At 55.7% G+C, this 22447-nt stretch overlaps 1 protein-coding gene across 1 annotated transcript in view; it reads left to right on the forward strand.

Annotated features, from left to right (window-relative positions):
- The window catches only part of SHANK2 (SH3 and multiple ankyrin repeat domains 2), a 552597-nt gene that overhangs the window by 376387 nt on the left and 153763 nt on the right, over nt 1–22447 (forward strand). The window contains exons 15-16 of the mRNA XM_061161522.1: nt 11170–11252; nt 12831–12955. Coding sequence (XP_061017505.1) covers nt 11170–11252; nt 12831–12955 — 208 coding nt within the window. The remainder of the gene's footprint in view (nt 1–11169; nt 11253–12830; nt 12956–22447) is intronic.

Raw genomic sequence — 22447 nt, forward strand, 5'->3', positions numbered from 1 at the left:
GTGGTCCGGGGTGGACAGGAGCGGTGGCCAGACCCTCCCCTCCAGCCAGGCCTGACCTTAGAGGTCAGCGCCCTCCTGGTTGGGCAGGTGAGCTTGACGCAGGGAGCTGTGAGTTCAGGGTGAACCTCCAGCCCCTCACCCCGCCTTGGTTCCACCTCCTCTCCAAAGCCAGGGTCACCAAGAGACACCCACGCTCAGTCTCATTCGGTGGCTTTGTCACTGTGGACAACGCCCACCTCCCACAGAGGGACTCGGGGACTGGCCTTGCCAACCAAGCCCGACGTCTGTCCCCCGGCCCACTCAGCGTGCTCTTTGGGGGCAAACCCTAGGCCGACAGATGGGCGCCTGGCCTGTCATTTGGGTCACCAGAGGAAGAGGCGTCACGGCAGCCCCTTTCTGCACTCCCAGAGAAATGCCAGGCGCTCAACCCGTTCCCCTGGTTCTGGTTTCTTCATGCCTTTGGTTTTTGCTTTGTTTTTTGTTTTTTTTGGAAGAACATTCAGTTCAGGGTCAAAGGCCAAGGTTGACGAGTTGGCCAGCCCCGCAACCGTGAGCAAATCCTCCTCCTGCCAGCTTCATGGACTCTCAGAACGATCCCACCCGCCTGGAGGGTGCTGAGGGTCTCGGGGAGCAGCAGCCAAGGGGAGCAGCTTAAACAGGGCTGTGGGTGCCATGCTCCCCCTGCAGGCGGCCGAATGGGGGGGCTGGCCATCTCGTCCTGGTTTGCCTGGGACCGGCCTGGTCTTAAAGTGGAAAGACCCCTGTGTGTGAGGAAACCCCTAAGTCCCCAGGTAGTCCAGGACATGGGTCACCCCGTCGGCATCACAGGCTGGACGCGAGAGTCCAGTGAATGAACCATTCTGGTTCATTCACTGAGTCAGTGAGCGTCATTTACGTGGCTGCTGGTGTGATCTGGTCTTCCCTTTGGCAGACGGGAAAACCCCAGCCCAGAGTGGGTGAGCATCCTGTCCAGGACCCTATTACCAACCTTTGCCATAGCCAGGACTAGAAAGTGGGCTAGAAAATGAGGCGGGCAGGACCAGGCCCCAACCTGGGGGCACTCACTCACTCCTGGGAGAATCCGGCGGTAAACAAATAGATCACCGTGTGGCTGGAACAGGGAGAATGAGGAGCAGCCCCGGGGTTCAGATCACGAAGGCTCTTGGCCACGGCAGGAAACTTGGGTTTTTACCCAATTCTGATGGGAAGCTGTGGGAGTATTTTAAGGGAGGAAGATATGACCTGATTTAAAGTTTTTCTAATAAAGAATGCATTCAGAGGAGACTTGTCGCAGAGCTTCTGTAGTCCTCGGGTGAGAGATGCTGGGGCCTCGGGATTTGGGGAGGTCAGGGCAGGTGTGTGAATGCCGACTGTGTCGGTGTCCTCGCTGGTGGCCTTTGCTGACAGATCGGGAGGGCACGGGGCTTCAGGAAGACACCTCGGGTTGGGGTCGGCAGCTGAGTGTTCTGCGTCCCAGCTGCACGGGTACCCAGGCTCTCTTCCTCTGGTCCTGAAACCGGAAGCATCTTTTCCCTGGGTTCTGGGGTGCACATCCTGCAGGCTGAGCTCCCCTGTCTCCTGGTGACACGCCCTCAGCCGTTGCTCGTGGGACAGCACGCTGCGTCTACACAGGCAGAGCCCTGGGGGCTCCCACCACTCCGCCATCACAGGGAGGTACCTGGGCGTCCCTCCCCAGAGTACCCCCTTCCTCCTGGGTTCCGGACTCACTGGTGTCCTGCTCTAAGTAAACCGGCGTGGAGGCTGTCCAGGTCCACCTCACTTTATTGCCCCTTTATTGTGTGTTTTACAGCTTGAAGGTTTGTGGTCACTCTGTGTCCAGCGAGTCTGTTGGCGCCATTTTTCCAGCAGCGAGCGTTCGCTCACTTCTTGTCTCCATTGTGGGTCTTCCCAGGTGGTGCTAGTGGTAAAGAACCCGCCTGCCAATGCGGGAGATGCAGGAGACACGGGTTCGATTCCTGGGTCGGAAAGCTCCCCTAGAAAAGGCGATGGCAACCCACTCCAGTGTTTTTGCCTGGGAAATCCCATGGACAGAAGAGCTGGGGTGGACTGTGGTCCATGGGGTCGCAAAGAGTTGGACACAACTGAGCAACGAACACGTCTGTCTTTCTGTCTGTCTCCGCATCACCTTTTGGTGATTCTCCCAACATTTCAAACGTTTTCACAGTGATTACAGTTGCTACAGTGACCCGTCTTCAGGGATCTTTTCATGTTACTGTTGCAGAAAGATTACAGCTCTCTTGGCTCAGATGATGGTCAGCAGTGACAACTCCTGGGCTCCAGAGTGCAGGCTCAGTAGCTGTGACACAGGGGCTTAGTTGCTTCGCGGCAGGTGGGATCTTTCCGGACCAGGGAGAGAACCCCTGTCTCCTACAGGGAAGTCTTAAAGTATTTCTTAAGTATAGTACGTACGTTGCTTTTTAGGCGTAATGCTTTTACACATTTCGTGGACTGCAGAGTCGTCTAAACATCACTTGTATAGGCCCCGAGAAACCCAGAGTTAGTGTGACTCCATTTCCACATTCACTTTATTTCCACACTCTGGAATGGAACCCCCAGTATCTCTGAGGTCTGCCTGTACCTTTGTAAGGAAGGAAGCCTGGGGGCGCTCTGCTGACATCACCGGCAGGTTCTTTTATGTAGGGAGAGGGTAAAAATATTTCAGTTTACAATGAACGTTTTCAGAGTGAATGCCTAAGGAACCTTCGCACTTGCTGATCGAGTCTGCCGCCCTCTCTTGCACGTCATGCTGTGCTGCGTGCTTTTCTTCTTATTATTACTATAGTTGATTTACAGTGTTGTGTTAGCTTCAGATGTATATAGCAAGGTGAATCCGTGAAATACACACACACACACACACACACACACACACTTTTCCAGACTCTTTCGCTTTATAGATTATTACAAGATGTTAGATATAGTTCCCTGTGCTATACAGTAGTCCTCGCTGTCTGTCTGTTTTATATCTACTAGTGTGTATCTGTTAATCCCAAACTCCTAGTTTCTTTTTCTGTTTACCCCACTTCTTACCCCTCTGTGATGTTTCAAGGCTGCAGTTGACATCCAAGGTCACAGAGCTGGTTTGGTGAAGTCAGGACCCCCTCCTCAGGCCTTTCAGGTTCCTGCATGGTCGTTTTCCCTTTTAGATTGCATTCCTATCCCTCTCCTGGGAGCGCTGATCACCTCCCGTCATTTCCACCGTCCGTTTGCCTCCTCCACCAGCCACTTGGCAGGTAACACAGCCGAGTTGTGGTGGGAGATGCTTTGTGGTGATTTATCACAAAATAACGAGACAATTTAATTTGAATCAAGTTCTTTGCACATTATTGCTTCTATTAGGAAAAACTTGTCGCTGTTTATCATGTTAGCGATGAGCAAGGAGATGCCCCAATCTCGGGCAGGGACGGTTCTGATTCAGTGTTCTGAGTCGCCTGTGAAACAGCTCCCATTAAGAGCGCATCTCTGTGGATCGGGGCTGTGAGTTCCACGGGGACGGCCCGTCATCCGCACCCGTGAGGCTGAGACCATGCCACTCGGTGGGCAGGGCCCCCAGGAGCCGGGAGCCGCGTCACCTGCGAGTGAACTGGCCACCTTCGTCATCACAGAGCAGCCTCGTCCTCCACCGCCCCCCCCCCCGCCTCTTAAAGCACCAAGGTGGCATGGGCTTCCTTCCTGTCCCCTGAGAACCAGGGCCTCCGCCTGCTCACTTGGGTCAGGGAGGGCACCAGGCACCCTCTGACCGGGATGCAAGAAGCAGGATTCAGGGAGAGTGGCGTGTGTGGCCGCAGGCTGAGAGGTGCCCCTTCGGAGGTGAGTGACAGGTGACTGGGCACCCCCTCCCACCCACTCATGACCCGCTCACCCTTCCCAAGGACTGGGACGTGGCCCTGCCCACCCATGGAGCCGGCCCCCTGGGTCACCCCACCTCCAGGGAGCCAGGCCGCTCGCCCACGCCTGGCGTCTCTGCCCAGCTGGGCCACCTGTTGAGGTCCCGGGCATCCCCCTCGGAAGAGCCGACGGGCTCTCTGTTTAGCCTTGTCCTCCCTGATTGGCAGAGCCCGGAAATTTCTAGGACAGCCACTGCCGCTCAGTCCCCGGAGGCCCCTCTTTCTAACAGTGTCCCAGTTCCCAGCTCCATCAGACTCTGTCACCGGAATGCGTTTCCACAGGGAGTGATGCAGACACGGCTTCTCTCTCGCCCCGCTTCCCTGCCCTGAGGGGGCCCCGCCCCCCGACAGCTGCTCCAGGAAGGAGCTCTCGGAGATGATACACGTTCCGGCCTCTCTTCCAGGGTCTCCCCAGGCACGGCTGCTCCCACAGCCTCCGTCGCTGCAGAAAGACACCCCCCCGCCCCGTGGGCCCTGCACCCTGCGTTCCGGCTGCCCCAGCCCAGATCTAATCAGCTGGGTTCATCACACCCACAGCCCACCTTCAGCATACCTTCTTAGCACACGCACACGAATGCTGAAATGATCTTGGCAATTCTGCCTTTGGACCCTTCTTCCCGTGAGTCAGTCATTGCAGGAAGACCCCCGCCAGTGGCTTCTGGGATTTCACTGCCTTGAGCCACCTCTCTGAGAAGCCTCTCCCGGTGAGAAAATCGGTCTTGCAGGTTGTTTTCACGTGCGAGGATGTGTGACGGATACAAAATTTAGCGCGTAATGAAGTTGACCTCATGTTCAATTTCAAAGACACTTCATTAAACACAGACTCATTTCCTTGTTGTTTGCTGTTTGGATTTTGGAGTCAGTGGGTTTTCCTTTCTGGCTGGCAGACATGTTTGTGGGGTCCTCAAAGCTTTGAGGCTGCTGGGCCGGGGATGTAGGGCCCAGTTGCCGAAACCACACTTCTGCTTGTGCCTGGTGGTCCTCACCGCCCCTCCCTGCAAAGCTGAAGGGGGTCAGCACTTCTGAGACCCCCGCATCCAGACCATGTGCCTCTCCTGCTGTGTCTCCTGCACCCCCGTGTGTGCCTGCCCAGTGTCCTCTTCAGCCCCAGGGCTCGGGCTGTCCTTGCACCCTGTAGCTTCTCCTGCTGGTGCCTGGGGAGAGCTGTGACGTCAGCTGCAGCAGACCTTTGTGTGTGACTCGCTGAGCAGGAAGCATGGCTGTGGGACACGTTTAAGCCGACCTTGGGTCATCCCAGTGGAATTCGGGCCTGGCCGGGAAAAGGCTAGCTTGGAAGCAGTGGATCAGCTGCTTGCTATCATTTTGGCCTTAGATCCTACTGGGGGAAGCAGGTGCTGTCCTGGTTCTGCCTGAAGCCGAATTCCAGCCTCAGGCCGCCCCTGGACCTTGTCCTGAGTGTGCAGGCGGCCCTCAGCCACGACCCGGTGTGATCGGCCCCTCCTGCCTCCCAGGTGGACCTCAGGACCTTTATCGCCGAGGTTCTACCTCTGTCTGCAGAGTTCTCCTCTCTCTCTTTCCCCTTCCAGCCTCCCAGCCCGCTCACTCCTATTCATACGTTGGTCTTCCTCCTACAGGAAGTCTTCCTGCCCTGTTCTGGCTCACGCAGCACCGTATCCTGCACATTTGTGTAACACTTAGAGTCACATGTGATGTCCCACTTTCTCCGTGTGTGTTTCCTGATGCTGCTGTAAAGTGACCACAGACTGAGCAGCTCCAAACAGCAGAAATGTATCCTCTCCCAGTTCAAGATCAAGGTGTCGGCAAGAATCTTGCCCTCTCTGAAGGTTCCAGGGGAGGCTCTGTCCTTCTGTCTTCCAGCTTCAGGTGTTTGCCAGTGGTCTTGGTGCTTCTTGGCTTGTGGCTGTATCCTGCCTGCCTCTGCCTGCCTTCACAAGGCCTTTTCTCCCCTGAGCCTGTCTCCCATCTCCCTCTCTTTTCTCTTCTAAGGACCAGTCATTGGATTTAGGGCCCTCACTAAATGATCTCACCTTGAGATCCTTAACTAATTACATCTGTAAAGACCTCATTCCCAAATAAAGTCACATTCACAGATAGGGGGAGTTGGACTTGAACATGATTTGGGGGTCTACCATTCAATCAACCCACTACCCTTGACTTGTCTATAAGGGTTAGACTAGGTCTGGCTTGTTGCCCCCCAAAATGCCAAATACCCAGTCTGTTGCCTGACCCTTAGTAGGTATTCAGTAAGAAATGAGGGTGTCAGTCACTCAATCATGTCTGATTCTCTGCGACTCCATGGACTGTAGTCCACCAGTTCCTCTGTCTATGAAATTCTCCAGGCAAGAATACTGGAGTGGGTTGCCATTCCCTTCTCCAGGGGATCTTCCTGACCCAGGGATCAAACCCGGGTCTCCTGCATTGCAGGTAGATCCATTACCATCTGAACCACCATAAAGAATGACTGCATGGATTTATGAATTAACATGGTAGCTTACCCTTCCCCCAGTTGTTTCTGAACTTTAATTCAAGACCAAAACCCAATCCCAGTGGAGCAGGGAAGAAACGAAGCTGTTTGATTTGTCAGGGTCACTTCCCAGCCAGCATCCTGAGAGTCCGGGTGAGGCCATCTGGTCTACCCCAGCAGTCCTTGTGTTTAAAATTCAAATGCCCACAATGAGCCCTCACACGTGGGACAGGGCAGGCAGAGCCACCCCAGGGCCCACCTGCTCACACATCTCGGCCGCCGGGGCCTGGCTTCCCGTGGCTCCAGGTTTACACCTCCTCCAGGACCAGACGCCACTGCCAAGGGAGCTTGTTCAGTGACTGACAAATCCTAAATGCCAGCTGTCATCACTGGCATCTCTGCCATCTGGACCCAAGCGAAGCACAGCCTGCCCATCGTGGGGCTGCAGTTAAGGCCACTTGAGACCTGGCCACCTGCAGTCTTGCAAGGCAGACGCCAGGGGAGTCTTCAGGCCTGCCAGTGGGGCGGGGACCCTGAGGCCCTCTGTGTGGCCGACCGTGCGCCCGCCTCACTCCGGGGTATTCGGCACTCCTTCCTGCCGCGTGCTGGACTGTCGGGGGTGGAAACACGAGCAGCTGGCACAGCCTCTACTGTGTGGCTCCCAGGAGACTCACAGCACAGGTCGTGTCTCCCAGTGTGGACGTGGTTCTGTGAGGCCACCTCCTGCCTCCCCAGCAGCCCACCCACCGAGGTAGACACGCGTCTACGGGTACCGCGTGAATTCTGTACTTCTATGGCCTGTATCTGCATGAACTTGAAAAAGGTGCCTGCCCCTTTCTCAAGGCCCTTTACTTGCAGCCGAGAGCCGAAATCACCACCAGAAACATATGGCTCTGTGACGGCCATGACCAGATGGTATCCTCTGTAGTTGTTCAGTGCGCAGCCTGCACAACTGTACTTGGCGGGGCTGAATGCCCACCTCCTTTACCCTCCACGGCTCCCACTGCAGGAAGCTTCCAGAGGAGGGTACTTTTGGGGCATGTTAAACTGCTCTCCTGCCCTGTTCAGAAAACACGTTTGAAGAGAGCACAGCTGGAGAACAGCTTTTTTCATCACACAGAATCTCACCAAGAGTCGATGTTGTGCCCGGTAGGGAGATTCAGGGAGAATGGGCATGATGGTTGCCCCTGAGGCTTGGGCGAGGCTGGCGGGCACCCCCGTGTACAGACTGTGCGGGGGGCCCCTTGTTAGGAGGATTTGGAAGGAAAGAGACTCGCATTTGGGGAAGGCTCCTTCTTGAGGCCCGGGGTGTGGGATTTCCCGGTTGGAGCCCGTGCCCAGGGATGGTGCCATTCAGATAACATCAAAATGCACTCTTGTTCTGAGGGAATGACTCTTGCGTTGGAGTTTCTATTGCTTTTCACGCGTTGCTACCGAGATTGCGGGTTTCCATCAGCCTGAGCCTGCCTTTCCACTTCCTAGGCCTAGCTAGCTGTATACAGTAGGCACTCCACAACGCTGAGCTGCCCTGCCCTCTGCGGATGACAGGGACTGCCCCAGAGACCTCTTCACTCGAAACCCTGCGGTCTTCCTCAGCCCCTGACGCTGCCACCCCTGTTCTCCATGCTGTGTTCCTTGCCCATTTTGCTCCATTCCGTGTGGCGCCATGCTGGGTAACCCCCAGGATGCGGTCACAGTCTCCTGGGGAGATCCACACGTGGGAATGCTGATGAGAACACTTCTCCCTGTTGTAGGGGAGCACTGCCCTCACCTGCTCCGCAGAGTCCCTGCAAGGAAGGTATGAGTGTTCCCACTTTGCAGATGGGAAAAGTGAGGCTCTGAGAAGCTAAGCTGGTAAGTGCCTGGGTCGGGATTCAAACCCAGGTCTGTCTGTGAATGAAACTGAGATGGGTCATGATGGGCAGGGAGCCAGGGGCTATTCAGTTCCTGAACTAATGCAGGAGAGAGGAGTTTGGGCTATCCTTCAGATCGGAGATGAAGGAGTCTGGTGTTTTCCCAGCGAGCAGGATGACAGACACACAGGTCGGGGCAGCCTCAAGTGAGTCAGGAGTTGTTCAGTGAGTTGGGAACTGCTGAGAGGCTTAAGAGGGAACCATCAGCCTTGGGGGCGGGGGGTCCTTACAGGAGGCAGCAGTGGGCACATTCAAATGATGGCCCTCCCTTAGGATGGTTGGTGTTAACGTGTGCTGCCTACCCGGGCTCAGGTGGGTTCTTTGCTAACTCCTCCTGAAGTCCACAAGGCGTGCCTTGCTATTATTCCCATTTTGCCAAGCGGGACCCTGAGGTTCCAAAGGTCAGAGTGCCCTTGGGGTCAGAGCAGAGCCAGGATCTGAGCCGGGCTCTGTGTGACACCCTTACCCACGACGCCCGAACACTCCTGCCCTGTGTGGCCAGTAGGGAGGGTGCCAACCGCGTCCGGACAGCCACACTGTCCCCAACAAGTTTCCCCAGCATGGGGGACAGCTGAAAGGCTGTCGTGGGGCGGGGGTGTCTTCTGGGCAATGGGCAGAAGAGCTGGCCCATGGTAGGGCCTCAGGATGGAGAGCAGGACAGGTTTGCCTTGGAGCCAGGCAGAGACGGGTGTCAGGGGCCACGTGGGTCCCCGGGGATCCACAGGGCTCTGGCCCCTCGGAGCGGGCATCGTCTTGGCAGTTTCGAGGGGCTCCTGCAGGGGGGCGTGCAGGGGCAGAGGGCGAGGCTGCGGCGGCCTGGGGAAGCGGCCGGAGTGAGTGGCGGGCTTGTACCTGAAGAGCCAGGGAGCCCTCCAGCAGGAGGAGTTCAGAGGTGGGAGAAGGGGTGGTCAAGAGACAGTTGTGTCTGTGTTCTGGTTGGGGAAGGTGGGGGATGGAAAGTGAAGAGGCTAGTAGGGGATCCGCCCCCTTGGAGCACCGCGTGCCCAGCTCTGCCCACCCCCCTCCTGCGGTTCCCAGGTGCTGGCTCCCCGCCAAGCGGATGGCGGTTAACGCGATAGCTCCCTGGGGCTCTCGGGTCCCACCGCAGGCTGTGGGCATCCTCCAATCTGACCTCACAGGAGTCCCGGGAGGCCTGCGGCTTGTTCTCAGCACGCTGTGATGTGAGGGGGCCTGAGGCTCAAAGAGCCCAGTCTCCGACTAAGGCCAGGCCAGCACGTGACCTGCCCACAGGCTCCCAGGCCTGGACTCCAGGCCACGTTCAGTCCCAGACCTGGGGCTCCTGTATCCGGCAGGCTGACCCCGGGGCTGGAGGCAGAGCCAGTGCCCAGGGACTGACCCCCTCCTCCCAAGTTCCTAGACCACCCTGGACTGCGGGCATCCAGGATGGTGTGGTCTGCCCGTCGTCAAGGCGTGTGTCCACCGCTCTGGCCCTCTCCTGGAGGACAGTGGCACACCCACGAGTTCTTTTGTGCGGCCTCCGATGTGCGGGCCGAGGGCTCGGGAGTGGGGCAGGACAGCCCTGTGTCCTCCGGCCGTAGCCCCCCACCTCTCAGGAGCTCCCTGGCTCCTCCGTCCCTGCAGGGTGATGTTCTCGGCTACTGCCCAGAGCTGGGTCCCAGCAGCCCTGTCCCTCCTCCTGACCGCTGGCCCGGGTTGTGGGGCTGCTCCCACAAAGCTGAGGCCACGGGATTCCTGCAGGTGGCAGACTCAGCGCTGGGCAGAGCTGATCTTCCGTCCTGGGACCTGGAGCCCCGTCCACGCGTTCTCAGTCCGCATCCCGGGCCTCTCCCTCCGGCCGGGGCCCTTCCCCTTTACCCTGCCCTTCCACCAGCCAGCCCCTGAGGACCCTGGACAAAGCCTCCTCTCCGCCCCCGCGCCATCCCCAGCGACTCTCCCCCTCCCCCTGACTTACTTCCGGGGCAGCGGGGACTCCTGGAGGGAGGCAGCCCGGAAGGTGGGGGGCTCCAGGGGGTTCCCCTGCTCCCGGTGCTGGGCGCTGCGGGCGGCGATCAGCTGGCGACGCGCCCGTCCTATGGATGGTGGGAGGTTTTGGCCACCGAAGCAAAGTTGGAGCTTTTGGGGTTTCTTTCCTTTAAGAAAAAAAAAAAGCTGTGCCAAACGGCGGTTGCTGTGGCTGCAGGGGGAGCCCGCAACCCCTTCCTCCCCACCTCCCCCCGCCCCAAGGAGGCCGGGCTGGAGTGACCTGCCCCCTTCCGCTGGAAGCGCCCCCTCCCCGCCCGCCGGCCGCCCCCTCCGCCGGCCTGCGGCTCCTCTGCGCGGCCGGCGTCGCGCCGCCGAGCCGCCGGCAGCTTTGTGGACTCCGCGCAAGAGCGAGGGGGGCCCCGCGCGCCCCCGGACCGGAGGGAGGGGTCGCCGCGCCTCCCGGGGCGGCCGCGGCTGCAGGGAGCGAAGAGAACCGGCGGCTTCTGTTAAAAAAAAAAAAAAAGCCCTTCGGGAAGGAAAGAAAAAGGAAAACTGCTGCCTCATGTCTCCGCCGGCCGAGGGCCCCGCGCCGGCCGGGGCGCCGCGTGCGGCCGGGCCCCGCGCGCGCCGCGCCCCCCGCGCCCGCGGGCCGCTCGCCGTGCCGGGGCGCCCGGGGCCCGCCCGCGCCGCCGCCGCCGCCGCCGCCGCCGTGCATGACTCCTGCCTCCCGCTCGCGCCCGCTCCGCCCGGCCCCCCGCTCCGAGCCCGCCCCTCCCGTTAGCCTGCCCCCAGCTGCCTCCGCTCCTCCTGCGCCGGCTCGCCGTCTCCACGCTGCCTGCCTGGGTCGGGCGAGCTGGGGTGATTAATTGGCTACGATGATGAACGTCCCCGGCGGAGCCTCGGCCGCGGTGATGTTGACGGGCTACAATAATGGGCGCTGTCCCCGGAACTCTCTCTACAGCGACTGCGTTATCGAGGAGAAGACCGTGGTCCTGCAGAAGAAAGACAATGAGGGCTTCGGATTCGTGCTCCGAGGGGCGAAAGGTAAGAGCCGGCGGCTCCCGGCCTGGGTGCCTTCACATGTGTGTGTGTGTCTGTGTGTGTACACGCCTGTGTGAAAAACCTTCCCCAGCTCAGAAAGAAGCCCTTTTCCTGGGGGTACTCGGTTGCTAGACAACCATGTTCTTTCACATCCTGCCTTTTTAAACACCGGGGCTTCCTTTAGGAATATTTCCAATTTTCTGTACACAGTATTGCTCCGAACAAGCTCCTTCTCTCTCTCGCTTTCCTCTTTCTCTCTCCCTCCCCCCACTTTTTTTTAATTCATGGGTTTCATCTGTGTTTTGTGGCTTGGTTCAGTCTGGTTGTGACTGGCTTCGGAGCTCCTGGCGTCAGTCGCCCATAATTACCCAGTCCCGAGTTTCCTTCAGGGATTTCCGAACTGCCCCGTTCTGGGAGTGGGCTTCGGCCCCCGAGTGCAGCAGGCGGCTGGGTGCCCGCCTCTAAGGTGACTTTGCAAAGGGAATGTGGCAAGATGGTCCCCTCCGCCGTGGCCCAGCCAGCGGCACACACGTCACGTGGCCCACGGTGGGGGGCTCCGGGAACCTGGTCCGCGGCAGTGCGGACCCCCGGCAGCCCTGAACTCGGGAGGGCCCCCCCCACTGCCAAAATGAAACAAAATGGCATCTCCTCCCGGTGAGAGGAGACATCTGTGCCCCGCGCGTGTGGGGAAACCATGTGCAAGTTTGATCTCGGAGCCTCAGGGCTGCGCTGGGGGGGGTCCCGCACTGTGCTTCGGGGGGAGGCGTCCTGTCCGGAGCCAGCCCCACCTGCTCCAAGCTCCGGCTGCCCAGGCAGCGGCCTGTCCACGGGGAGGGGGAGATCGCTCTGCCCCTGAGAGTCCATGACTGAGAGGTGTCTCCCCTCCCCCTGCCGAGGCCGACTTCCTCCCCCCCCCCCACCCCCAGCCCCTCGGGACCACCCAGGAGCGTCCACCTCTTGCCCCAGACTTTGGCTCCGCAGCTCTGGCCCCCGGAAGCCAGTACTGGCTCTGCTGAGCAGCGGGGCCCCAGCCCTCCTGCAGACGCTGGCCGCAGAGTGGCCACAGGGAGCTGGGCTCCCGGCAGAGAGGACTCATAAGCAGATTCCAAATCTGCAGCCACCCACTGGGTCAGCGTTCTGCTCCGTCCACGCTCCAAGTTGAATTCCCTTGGTTGCGAGTCTACGTAGATGTAAATTTGGCAAGCGGTTCAGTGTGGTGTTTCTGTAGCTCCATGTGGTTATGGGGGGAACTTTTCCATTTTTAGAACTGAAAATGTTTAGTCACTGATGCTTTTAAAGAAAATGACAGGCATGTACATATAGACATGGACAGGGGAGCACGGTATCCTGTGTGTTTTAGGCACAGAGGCCGAGAGGCACCAAAAAGCAGTTGGGTCCATTGCTTGAGTTGGTGTCGGCCCATGACCATGAGTGTCAGCCCCTTCCCAGGGGAGAGCTGGCCTGGACCACCCGCTTCCCATGGAGACACAGGGCCTGCTTCCCCCCAGGGTCCCGTGGGAGGCCTGGGCTAACCTGCAAACATTTCCCAGCCGTGTAACGAGGTACACCTTGTCTTCCCAGCGGATACGCCCATCGAAGAATTCACGCCCACGCCGGCGTTCCCGGCCCTGCAGTACCTGGAGTCTGTGGATGAAGGCGGGGTGGCGTGGCAAGCCGGACTGAGGACCGGGGACTTCTTGATTGAGGTAGGGACACCGGTGTTCGTCTCCTTCTGCCTGGGGAGAGCGCCAGCTCTCTTGGGGTTGGGTCTGTGGTCTTGGCGGCGTGGCCAGTGAGCCAAGCTGGGGGCCCTTGTGGAGGCTGCCTTGGCCGGGGGCTTCCTCGGTTGTTTCCACCTATGGTGGATGTCGTTTCCTGCGGACAGTGCGTTGGGATTGTCTTTGAGGCCTTGGCTTTATCTCTTCGGAGGCTGGCAGTGTCTGCAACTTGGCTGTTGATCTTGAAGTAGAAGGTAGAAGTAAGAGGAAGCTGGTTGCCCTGCTGTCAGGGACCTGTGCGGGTCTGTGGGTGGCTTAGCTGTGACTGTTTGAACAGACCCAAGAGAAGCCGCGGCCCGTGCTTGTGCCCCGAGGGCAGGTGGAAAGCTCGGTGCCGTGGGTCTCGCTCCTGTGAGGTCTGTCATGTCGGTGGTTGAGAGTCTTGATTTTCAAGTCGAAGTAACTGGCCTGTCAGATGGGTGATGGTCTTCAAGGACCGAGGAATCTGGGCAAGTTGGGTGGCTGGAGCTGATGGTGCCAAAAGGAAGCTTATAGATTTAGATGCTGTGTGAAAACCAGCCTTTGCTAATAGGTGAATGGAGGGAGCCCTCTCGTCATTTAAGAAAATCCCACTAGACCTGAGTTCTGAGCCGCTTCAGGTCTTACCTGGAGTTGCCGTGCTGGTGCGCATGAGATGCCAAGCTGCTGGCACACCTGAGCTCCCTGCCTTCTGCGGGTTTAGGTGTTACTTTCAAAAGGAATGTGTTACTCTTTGGAAATATCAAGAATAGAAGACTACGTTGTGCCTTGAAAATATTCTAAGACGCTTGGTAAGCTCAGATGGCCCCCACGGGGAGTTCACGTCTCTTGGAAGAGCGTTCCTCGGGGCTCACCCTCAGCCATGCGTCGTCTGCTCTGGAAGGGCACCCCAGGTGGAAAGAATGGGTGCACGATCTCCAGCCTGTGCTCGGGGCCTCCGCCGTGGGGCCAGCCAGACACTTGTTCATTCTGGAAAGGAGGAGATCCAGGTCATGGTGAGATGGCCGCTTGAAGCCATTCGTCTCTGATATGCCTCAGTTTCCAAGAGTGCTTTCTGAGCTGCAGTTCTGTTCCTGATCTCTTGGGTGTTTCTAAGGAGGATGTTTCTAAGGATGGAAATCTGAAGGAAAGATGCTGTTAGAAGAGAGACCCAGGTGAAATGGAGAAGGTGCTTTACTTTATTCCAGGCATTGTGTGTTGATGTCCCTTTATGTGCTGGGGGAAAAAAAATGTATTTAAGTGATTGCTGACCAATCAGAGCCCAGCTCAGATGAAGAGTTGTGCTTCTTCAGGTTCTTGTTCATTTAAACTGTGGAATGTATATCCAGCATGGTGGAGACCGGAGCCCGCCGTGATTTCACGGGTTAACTCGATTTGTAACCTCATGAAAATGCGGAGAGACTGGGTTGAATCATCTTCTGTAGGATGCAGTTGTGATGTAAGTTCCCTTCCCGTGTGTGTGTGTGTGTGTGTGTGTGTGTGTGTGTGAGAGAGAGAGAGAGAGACAGAGAATCCAGTAGGGTGACAAAGCTCTTGCTGGTTCTTGGTTTTAAATAATAAATGAGGGCTGCAGATGCAGGAGCATCCCTGTTAGTGAGGGTCGTCAGATTGTTTCCTTGATAAACTAGTCAACAAAGAAGCGTGGGGCGGCCGTGGAGCGTGCGCTGGGCCCACCCCTCTCCCAGGCAGCAGAGCCGCGCTGGGTTGGCAGACGGGTCCGCAGTGCTCGCCTGGGCCAGGGGAGAAGGCAGACCGCCCGGGTCAGCTGGAGGGCTCCACGGAAATCAGGAGCATGAAGAATTTGTGCCCTTCTGTTTTCAAAGCACCTCCTCTGACATTGCTTTTAACCTCTGATATGCAAACATGTTTGCCATTTTGGAACTGCTTTCGTATTCCAGGTGACCTCTGAATTCCAGGATTCCAGGCATCCTGGCCCAGAGCTGCCTTAAGGTTCTGTTGGTCTTTTTATGACCTGGAGGAGGGATGGGCCCCAGACAGCCCCAGGCCCTATCAGGCTGCTCCCCAGGGGTCCTCCTCTAAAGAGGGCACGGGCCGGAGGGATGCTGGGAACCCGCTCCTCCTGTTTCATGCCAAGGTTTCATTCATGGGGGGTCAGAAATTCTCCTTCAGGTGCTTGGGTTTGAAAGACCAAGGCTCTCCATTGACTTGGTTTCCTCGCTGCCCGATCCCACCCCTGGAATAGTAAAATCACTTATAGCCCTAGAGGTGCATGTTTTTTCCAACAGAAAATTTTTCTATTTTCGGTGAAAAGCTTCAACCTTGGAGAGACTGTTTAGATTCGCATGCTTTGGTGGATCTTTGGCTTGAATGGAAGCCATGCTGGAGGCTGGGGTTTCTGGGCTCTTGGTCAAGTGCAGGGTCCTAGCTTCAGGCTGCAGGTGCGGGCGGGCGGGCCACGTCTGTCCACATCCCTTCCTCCCACACAAGCCTTCCTTTCACTCTGCTGTTGGAAAGGAGTGCAAAGCCTGTCCGATATTTATTTTCTCTATAAAGACCCATGCTGCAGTTTGAACTTTGGGACCGAGGGGCAGCTTCTGAAGTGAATGCTCCCTCTCTAAAGTCTTCAGCATCTCCCGAATGTCATTTTCCCCCTCTTGGACTTTGTCAGGATGCACACACTGTCATCTGGCCGGCATTGACCTCTGTCAAGAAGGGTTTCCTTTGTGCGTGCATTTCTGGGGTGCCCACTCTCTAAATTTTCTCTCTCTGCCCTGACTTTTGGGAAGAAGGAGCCTGTCTTTAGCTGTTGGTACTGTTTCTTTGATGACCACGCCCCTCCCCTCCCGCCAACAAGCCAAACTTTGAGTAGAGCTCTGTGGAAAAAGGCTGTCTTCCAGCTGGGGATGGGTCTTAGTGTGAGCAGTGTGAAAAGTCCCCTCAAGGTGGAGGACAGGGGGTGGGTGCTCCATGCATGGGGACGTTCAAACAGGTGGCTCCACAGACCACGCGTGTTTACCGTGTTCGGATCAGTTTGATGGACCAGAGCCCCCTGGATGGCCGGGGACACTGAAGCTTGCCCAGAGCACCCTTAGGGGCGGCGGGAGTGGGCACAGTGGGAGCCGAGTGTCCCTTTGGGACCTGGGGGGAGGTGATGCTCAGAGAAGTGGGTGGGGGCAGTGAAAGTCCGGCGGGAGAAGCAGGTGGCAGAGTCAGGGCACATTTCCTCGCTCGCGGGTCAGATGTGAGGTTGGGGCCACCATCCGGCCAGGAATGATTCAGGCCCACGTCTGTTTTGGTTACAACGGGAAACCCAATTGAATACTGGTGAGGCTTGCCGGAGAGTTGAAATCAAAGGGTCCAGAGGCAGAGTCCGCCTCAAGTGCAGTATGTCGAATGCACTCCGTCTGTGTTTCTTTGAGATTATCTGGGTGAAGGTTCCTCAGCCCCCACGAGGTGGGGCAGGAGGGGCCGCTTATGAGAAGTCATCAGGAGGACGTAGATGTCACGGGTGACAGTTTCGTGTGGAGTAATTCAAGAGATTGGAGGTGGGGATGCCATCTGGATTCCTGCAGGGACTCAACAAACTGGAGCAACCCCCAGCCTCAGCCAGTGAAACTCGGCTGGGCACCAGCGTCACCTGCAGACCTCCCAGAGACCCTGAGACCTGGGCTCAGCCCACACCTACACAATCAGAATCACGAGGCAGGAGTGTCGGTGTTTTTAGGGTGCTTCAGTGATGATGCCAGGGGCTTCAATGGGCAGGCAAGATGAAGACCAGCTGGCCTCATTAGGGTGGCTCTTTGAACCTTTTAATTTAGCATTCTAACAAAAAATTAGAAGCAGGCACTGTGCTTATCTCGTTGTCTCAAGACAAGGACTGGCTTTCTTCCACAGACCTCCCCATTTGGAAGTCTGAGTTTTTTTTCCTGCTTTACTTTAGTATAATCTAAAATATCTTATATCTCAAGACTTGCTCATAATACAGCTAAACAATAAACATCAAAAGAGCCAACAGCGTTACAGTAAATACAACAAAAGGCTCTTATCCTTATCTAGAATCATCAAGGGTGTGTCTGCCAGGCATTTCACTACCCATCCAGCTGTCATAATAATCCTATAAAATAGCATCCGTGTCATCTCCATATTACAGATGAGACTGAGGCTCCGAGAGGTTCAGTCACTTGCCCAGGGTCACACAGCAGGTGAGCTGGAAGTCCAACCCAGGCTGTCTGCGTCAAGACCACCACTGCTCAGAGATGCCGAGAGATGCTTTGATGCGCTGAGTGTGTGCATAAGCATGGAATAAGAAGAGGTACAAACGATGAGATGCCAGTGTTACTTTCAGATTAGCATTTTTTTTTTTATTACTGTACCCATCGCTGGTGACAGCACTTCTAGGTTGCTACACGAAAGAATAAATTGCCATAAAGTTTTTAGAAATCAATGTGACTGTATATAATAAGAACAATAAAGCTGAACCAGGAATTTTACATCTGGGAACCCATCCTAAGGGAATGATCTTAAAAAAAACCAGGAAGAGATCACAGTGCCTCAAAAAGAAAGGGGTGGCGGTAGAGGGGAATGGTTAAGGGGGTACCATGCATCTGTTGTGGATTTATAAGAAAGCATCAGAAATTATGCTTGCAAGAAGTTCTTCCTACCAACAGGAAACAGTTGCCTCATATTAGGTGAAGAGGGAAGAATTAAAGTTATCTGCACAACATCATCTAAATTGTACCACCTCCCTCCAAAATAACCATAGAAAAATAAGCAAAGAAAGTGTTAACCCGTAGGTGATGAGATCACTTGTGGTTATTTTCTGTTTGGCAGACTTCTCTCTATTTCTCAGATTTTCTAGAACGACAGTATTAATTGTTGACGGGGATTCATTTCATAAACAGAAAATTATTCCTTAGAAGAGGCCATCTCACGTAGGTGAGCGCTGTCTTAGCCTTCATGCCCCAGGAGTTACTGTTTGCTTTCAGGGCAGCACTTTTCCTGGGCATTAATTGTTTTCCTGGGGCTACCCCTCCCCAGCTCCATGCAGTGCTGGAGACTCCCATGGTGTTTGTGATTGTTGTCTTCGTCCTGAAGTGGCCAATCTCGTTTTTGTGTTCATTTCCCTAAATAGGTTTTCCCTTGCAATTAAAGCAGGCAGCAATATCCTTCATCCTTGAAAAGTGATGCTTGAGTTTGCTAATTACTTTTCCTCGTATTAAATACTTGTACTAAAGATGGCCTGGAACTGTATTATAATCTCGGTTTACGTTGACGCGAGGACGCTGAGGGAGGCCCTGGTGTTTTCCTTAGGGGCCGTTTGAGTACCTTATAAAATGTTTGTCAGACTGCTGCTTGAGAACCGAGACTTCGAAAATGTCATGCGGACCCTAGAGCCTGTTCATCCAAATCGTTACTTTGAGCCCAGCTGGAGGTATAAACAATTGTTACAACCTGGTGATAATCGGTCAGCCTCCTCAGCTTGAAAATTAAGTATTACAGGAGGAGAGTAAATAAAGTCCAGGTGATTTCTGATCAGTGGTTCTGCACGTCCCCAGTCGGCACGCGTTCCCTGGGTCTCGGCATCCCTGTCAGTAAAATGGGTGGTTGTGTGAGCTCCGTCACCGGAAACCAACTACAGTCATCCCTGGGTGTGTCTACGGGGGTGGGGGTGGGGGGGTGTTGATTCCAGCACCCACCGCAGAGAGCAAAATCTGTCAGTGCTCACTGCCCTGGTCAGTCCTCTGTATCCACGGAGTGGGACCTGCAGGCTTGGAGGGCCGACTGTGCATCTATTGAAAAGAATGCGTGTGGACTCACACAGTTCAAACACACGTTGTTCGGGGGTCCCCGTATGTGCCCCCCGAGTTCTAAACGCGCGGGCTGCTGTTAGCTCGTCTTGTTGGCTGGGAGATCGTGGAGGGCCAGCAGTGCTGGGCATAGCATCCTGTCAGTATTTGTCGCTGATCATCATCTTGTCCTTCATCATCATTAATGATGCCTGACTCAGGAGATGAAGCCAGTGACAATGAGCTGAGCCAATGATAATAAGTCATACACAGAAAACAGACACGGCTGCCAGGGGCGTGGGGCGGGATGAAGTGGGAGTTTGGGGTTAGCAGACGCGAGCTCTCATATATAGGGTGGACAAAGAACAAGGTCCTCCTGTCCATCGGGGTTTCCCAAGTGGTGATGGTGGCAGAGTACCCGCCTGCCAGTGCAGGAGACACGAGAGACAAAGGTTCGATCCCTGGGTTGGGAAGGTCCCCTGGAGGAGGGCATGGCAACCCACTCCAGCATCCTCGCCTGGAAAATCCTATGGACAGAGGATCCTGGTGGGCTACAGTCCATGGGGTCGCCAAGAGGGACGACTTAAGTGACTTGGCACAGCGCTGTATAGTTAGGGAACTATGTTCATATGCTGTCATAAACCATCGTGGAAAGTGTATAAAAAAGAATGTGTATGTGTGTATACACACACACACACACGTATGTACATGTAAGTATGTATAACTGAACTGGGCTTCCCTGGTGGCTCATGGGAAATGAACCCACCTGCCAATTCAGGAGACTCTGGTTCAGTCTCTGGGTCAGGAAGATCCCCTGGAGAAGGAAAAGGCAACCCACTCCAGTATTCTTGCCTGAACAGGGAGCATGGTGGCTACAGTCCGTGGGGTCACAGGAGAGTCGTACACGACTTAGCGACTAAACACCACCACCAAAATAACTGAACCACTTTGCTGCACAGCGGGAATTAACACAACATCATAAATCAACTATCCTTCCATAAAAAATCATGTTGTAACGATGACAGGTGGTTGTTACCACTGTCCTTTCGAGCGTGTAGCCATTACAGAGCATGCCCACCATGGGCCAAGCACATACAGTTGGGCACTTCCGGCCAAGAGGGCACTGGCTATAGCTTCCTGGTGCCTCTCTGTGGAAGGGATGCCAGCGAATGCAGCCACCTGCCCCGCCCAACCCCAGGCCCCAAACATCCTTGGCAGGCATACCTTCAGATTTGGCTTGAATTTCTGCTCCCCGGGCACTCACTGCCTTGCTCAATCCTGTTTTGGCACAAGCCTACCTTTTAGGTAATCTTGGAATTTCTGCTCCTGATTCCCATTTTACCCTCTAGTGACAAATCCCAGGGCTGAGGCCAGAGCCCTCTGTGATTTCCCGAGTGCCAGCATCCTTGTCAGCCATGCCCCATGGCTCACGTTTCTCTATCCTGCCTTCCAGGATATCATGAGAGGCTTCATCGCGTGTCCTGCTGGTGGCCTGTGTGGCCAGTCCAGGAGCTCTACCACTCCCTTACCCGCAAAATTCTTAATTTCTCATTTAAGTCATTTTAAGTGGGTATTTAATTCAGCAAGTTGAAGAGTAAATCCCAGCTGATGTTAGCAAGAAGCTAGGGCTCCTGGTGAATTCTTGATCTTGAATCACATCGGTACTTTGATGGTCAAATTATGTCAGATTCATGTTAAACACAAGCAGGGCCTCACAGTTGTCCTGGGTCCCTCAGAACATGGAGTGTTTCTGTTCTGAAGCCTTGCAGCTCCTGACGGTGTTAGTTTTGGAAGAGCCCCGGGACCCCGGCTAGCTTCCCACTCCAGTTCCCCAGCACCGGGGCCGCCAGCGCCTGAGCCACTGCGGGGGAGGAGGCAGTGGCCATCGTCACCTGCCTCTCCATCCCCTTGCCTCGCCTTTGCTGAGGTCTGAGCCTCCAGCCGTCTTCTCGGTGATGGTTGAGAGACATCCCTTTAGTAGCAAATAAAAGTCAGCACAGAGGAGTTGAGCTGAATTTGTTGTTTGCCTTCAGAAGATACCAGTGCCCAGGGCAAACTGCTGTCATTCTAGTCTTTGCCCTCCAAGGCTCCTACCACTGGGGTCTTTGCTGTCTGAGGCCGTAGCACTGGGGTCTTTGCTGTCTAAGGCTCATTGCACTGAAGTCTTTGCTCTCTGAAGTTTTAAAGAGGCCGCTGCTCTAAGGGAAGTGCCTGGGAAGCTGGACCCCTTTCCTGCACGTAGACATAAGCCCCTCCTCTACCTAGAAAATAGTTCACTTTGTCCTCCATATTGGCTGAGAACAGGTGGTCCAGGCTGAAGAGCAGCCCAGAATCCTGCTGAGAAGGTGGATGCGGGCGGTTTAGCTATTGCAGATCTGAAGTCTTGGCTCGTTCATTTTGGGGTTCTAATTTGAAGCATCAGTGATTTCAATTTCAGGCTAAAAAAAGATTCAGAATCACTTCAGGGGACCACGGCTGCTGTGCTCAGGGCTCGGTGGGACTGGCAGATGGCAGTGCAGTGGGTCGGATAGAGACGGAACGGAGCCACGGTCAAGGGCACAGGCTGTGAGTGTGATCTGGGGCAGAATTGAGGGCCTGTCGCTCCTTCACTGTGTGAACTTGGGCACATCCCTTCATCTGTCGGCCTCAGTTTCAAACTAAATAAAAATGTGTGAAGCATGCAGCTCCTGGCAGAGTGAGCTCTCAACAACTGGTGGCACTTGTACAAATCACTTCTGCAACTTCATTCATTCACTTCTGCAGCACACATTGGGCGCCCATCGGGTGCTGGGCTGGCATGTGCTGTCGGGAGAAAAGACACGAATCAGACGTGGTTCCTCGAGAAACTCAGCCTGGAAGGAGAGCAAAAGGAGGATATGGTGAAGGCCCCGATTTATATCAGGAAGAGGTCTTCATGAAAGAAGTGGTGATGGCTCAACACTTTGATGAATAAATGGGGTTCCTAAGGGCAGAACAGGAGAGGGGAGGGGGCTCCAGGGAGATGTTGGGGGGTCAGAAAGACTCAGGGCAGATTTGAGGAGTGATCAGATACGGCAGAGCTGAAGGTGACTGGGGGTTGTCCAGAGAAGGTCTGCGATGTCAGTTTGAGTAGGGGTGACTGTGTGTGATGGGTCAGTGGGAGAGAGCTGCAGAAGGAACGGTGGTGTGGCCAGACCTGTCCAAGGTGCTGGATCGCCGCGGGGCTTGGATCTGTCCAGGGTGCTGAAATCTACCCGCGGGGAACGGTGGGTGGGTGGATCTCTCCAGGGTGCTGAACCAGAGAAGTGCGAGGATGCAGGCTCCCGTCAGAAGGAGCCTGGTGAAAGGGCTCAGCCCTCCCCTCCCTCATTCCCTTCTCCTGTCACCTCTGTGTCCTGTGTCCTTGGCCTTCCTGGACACAGCAGCTTATGATTCAGTGAGTGTGCTTGTCTGTGGGTGGAGGCAAATCTTCTGTGAGGAGGGGTGAAGGGATCAATGTGATTAAGCATCTGTGCTGTTTCTGTGCTCAAAGCCAGCCTTCCCTTTGTCACTGCCAGCTTGTCAGGGAGGGCTTCCAGGCTCCCTCTGGTTGCCCCTGACTCTAGTGCTTACTCTGTGTGCTTCCTTCACCATCAGAATCTTCTCACGCATTGGGCGGTTGACTGCTGGCGGTCTTCCTCCTAAGAATACCTGCTCCCTGTGGTCTGGGCAGTCT

Source organism: Dama dama, chromosome 2 (genome assembly GCF_033118175.1).
Source record: "Dama dama isolate Ldn47 chromosome 2, ASM3311817v1, whole genome shotgun sequence".
NCBI lineage: Eukaryota > Metazoa > Chordata > Mammalia > Artiodactyla > Cervidae > Dama > Dama dama.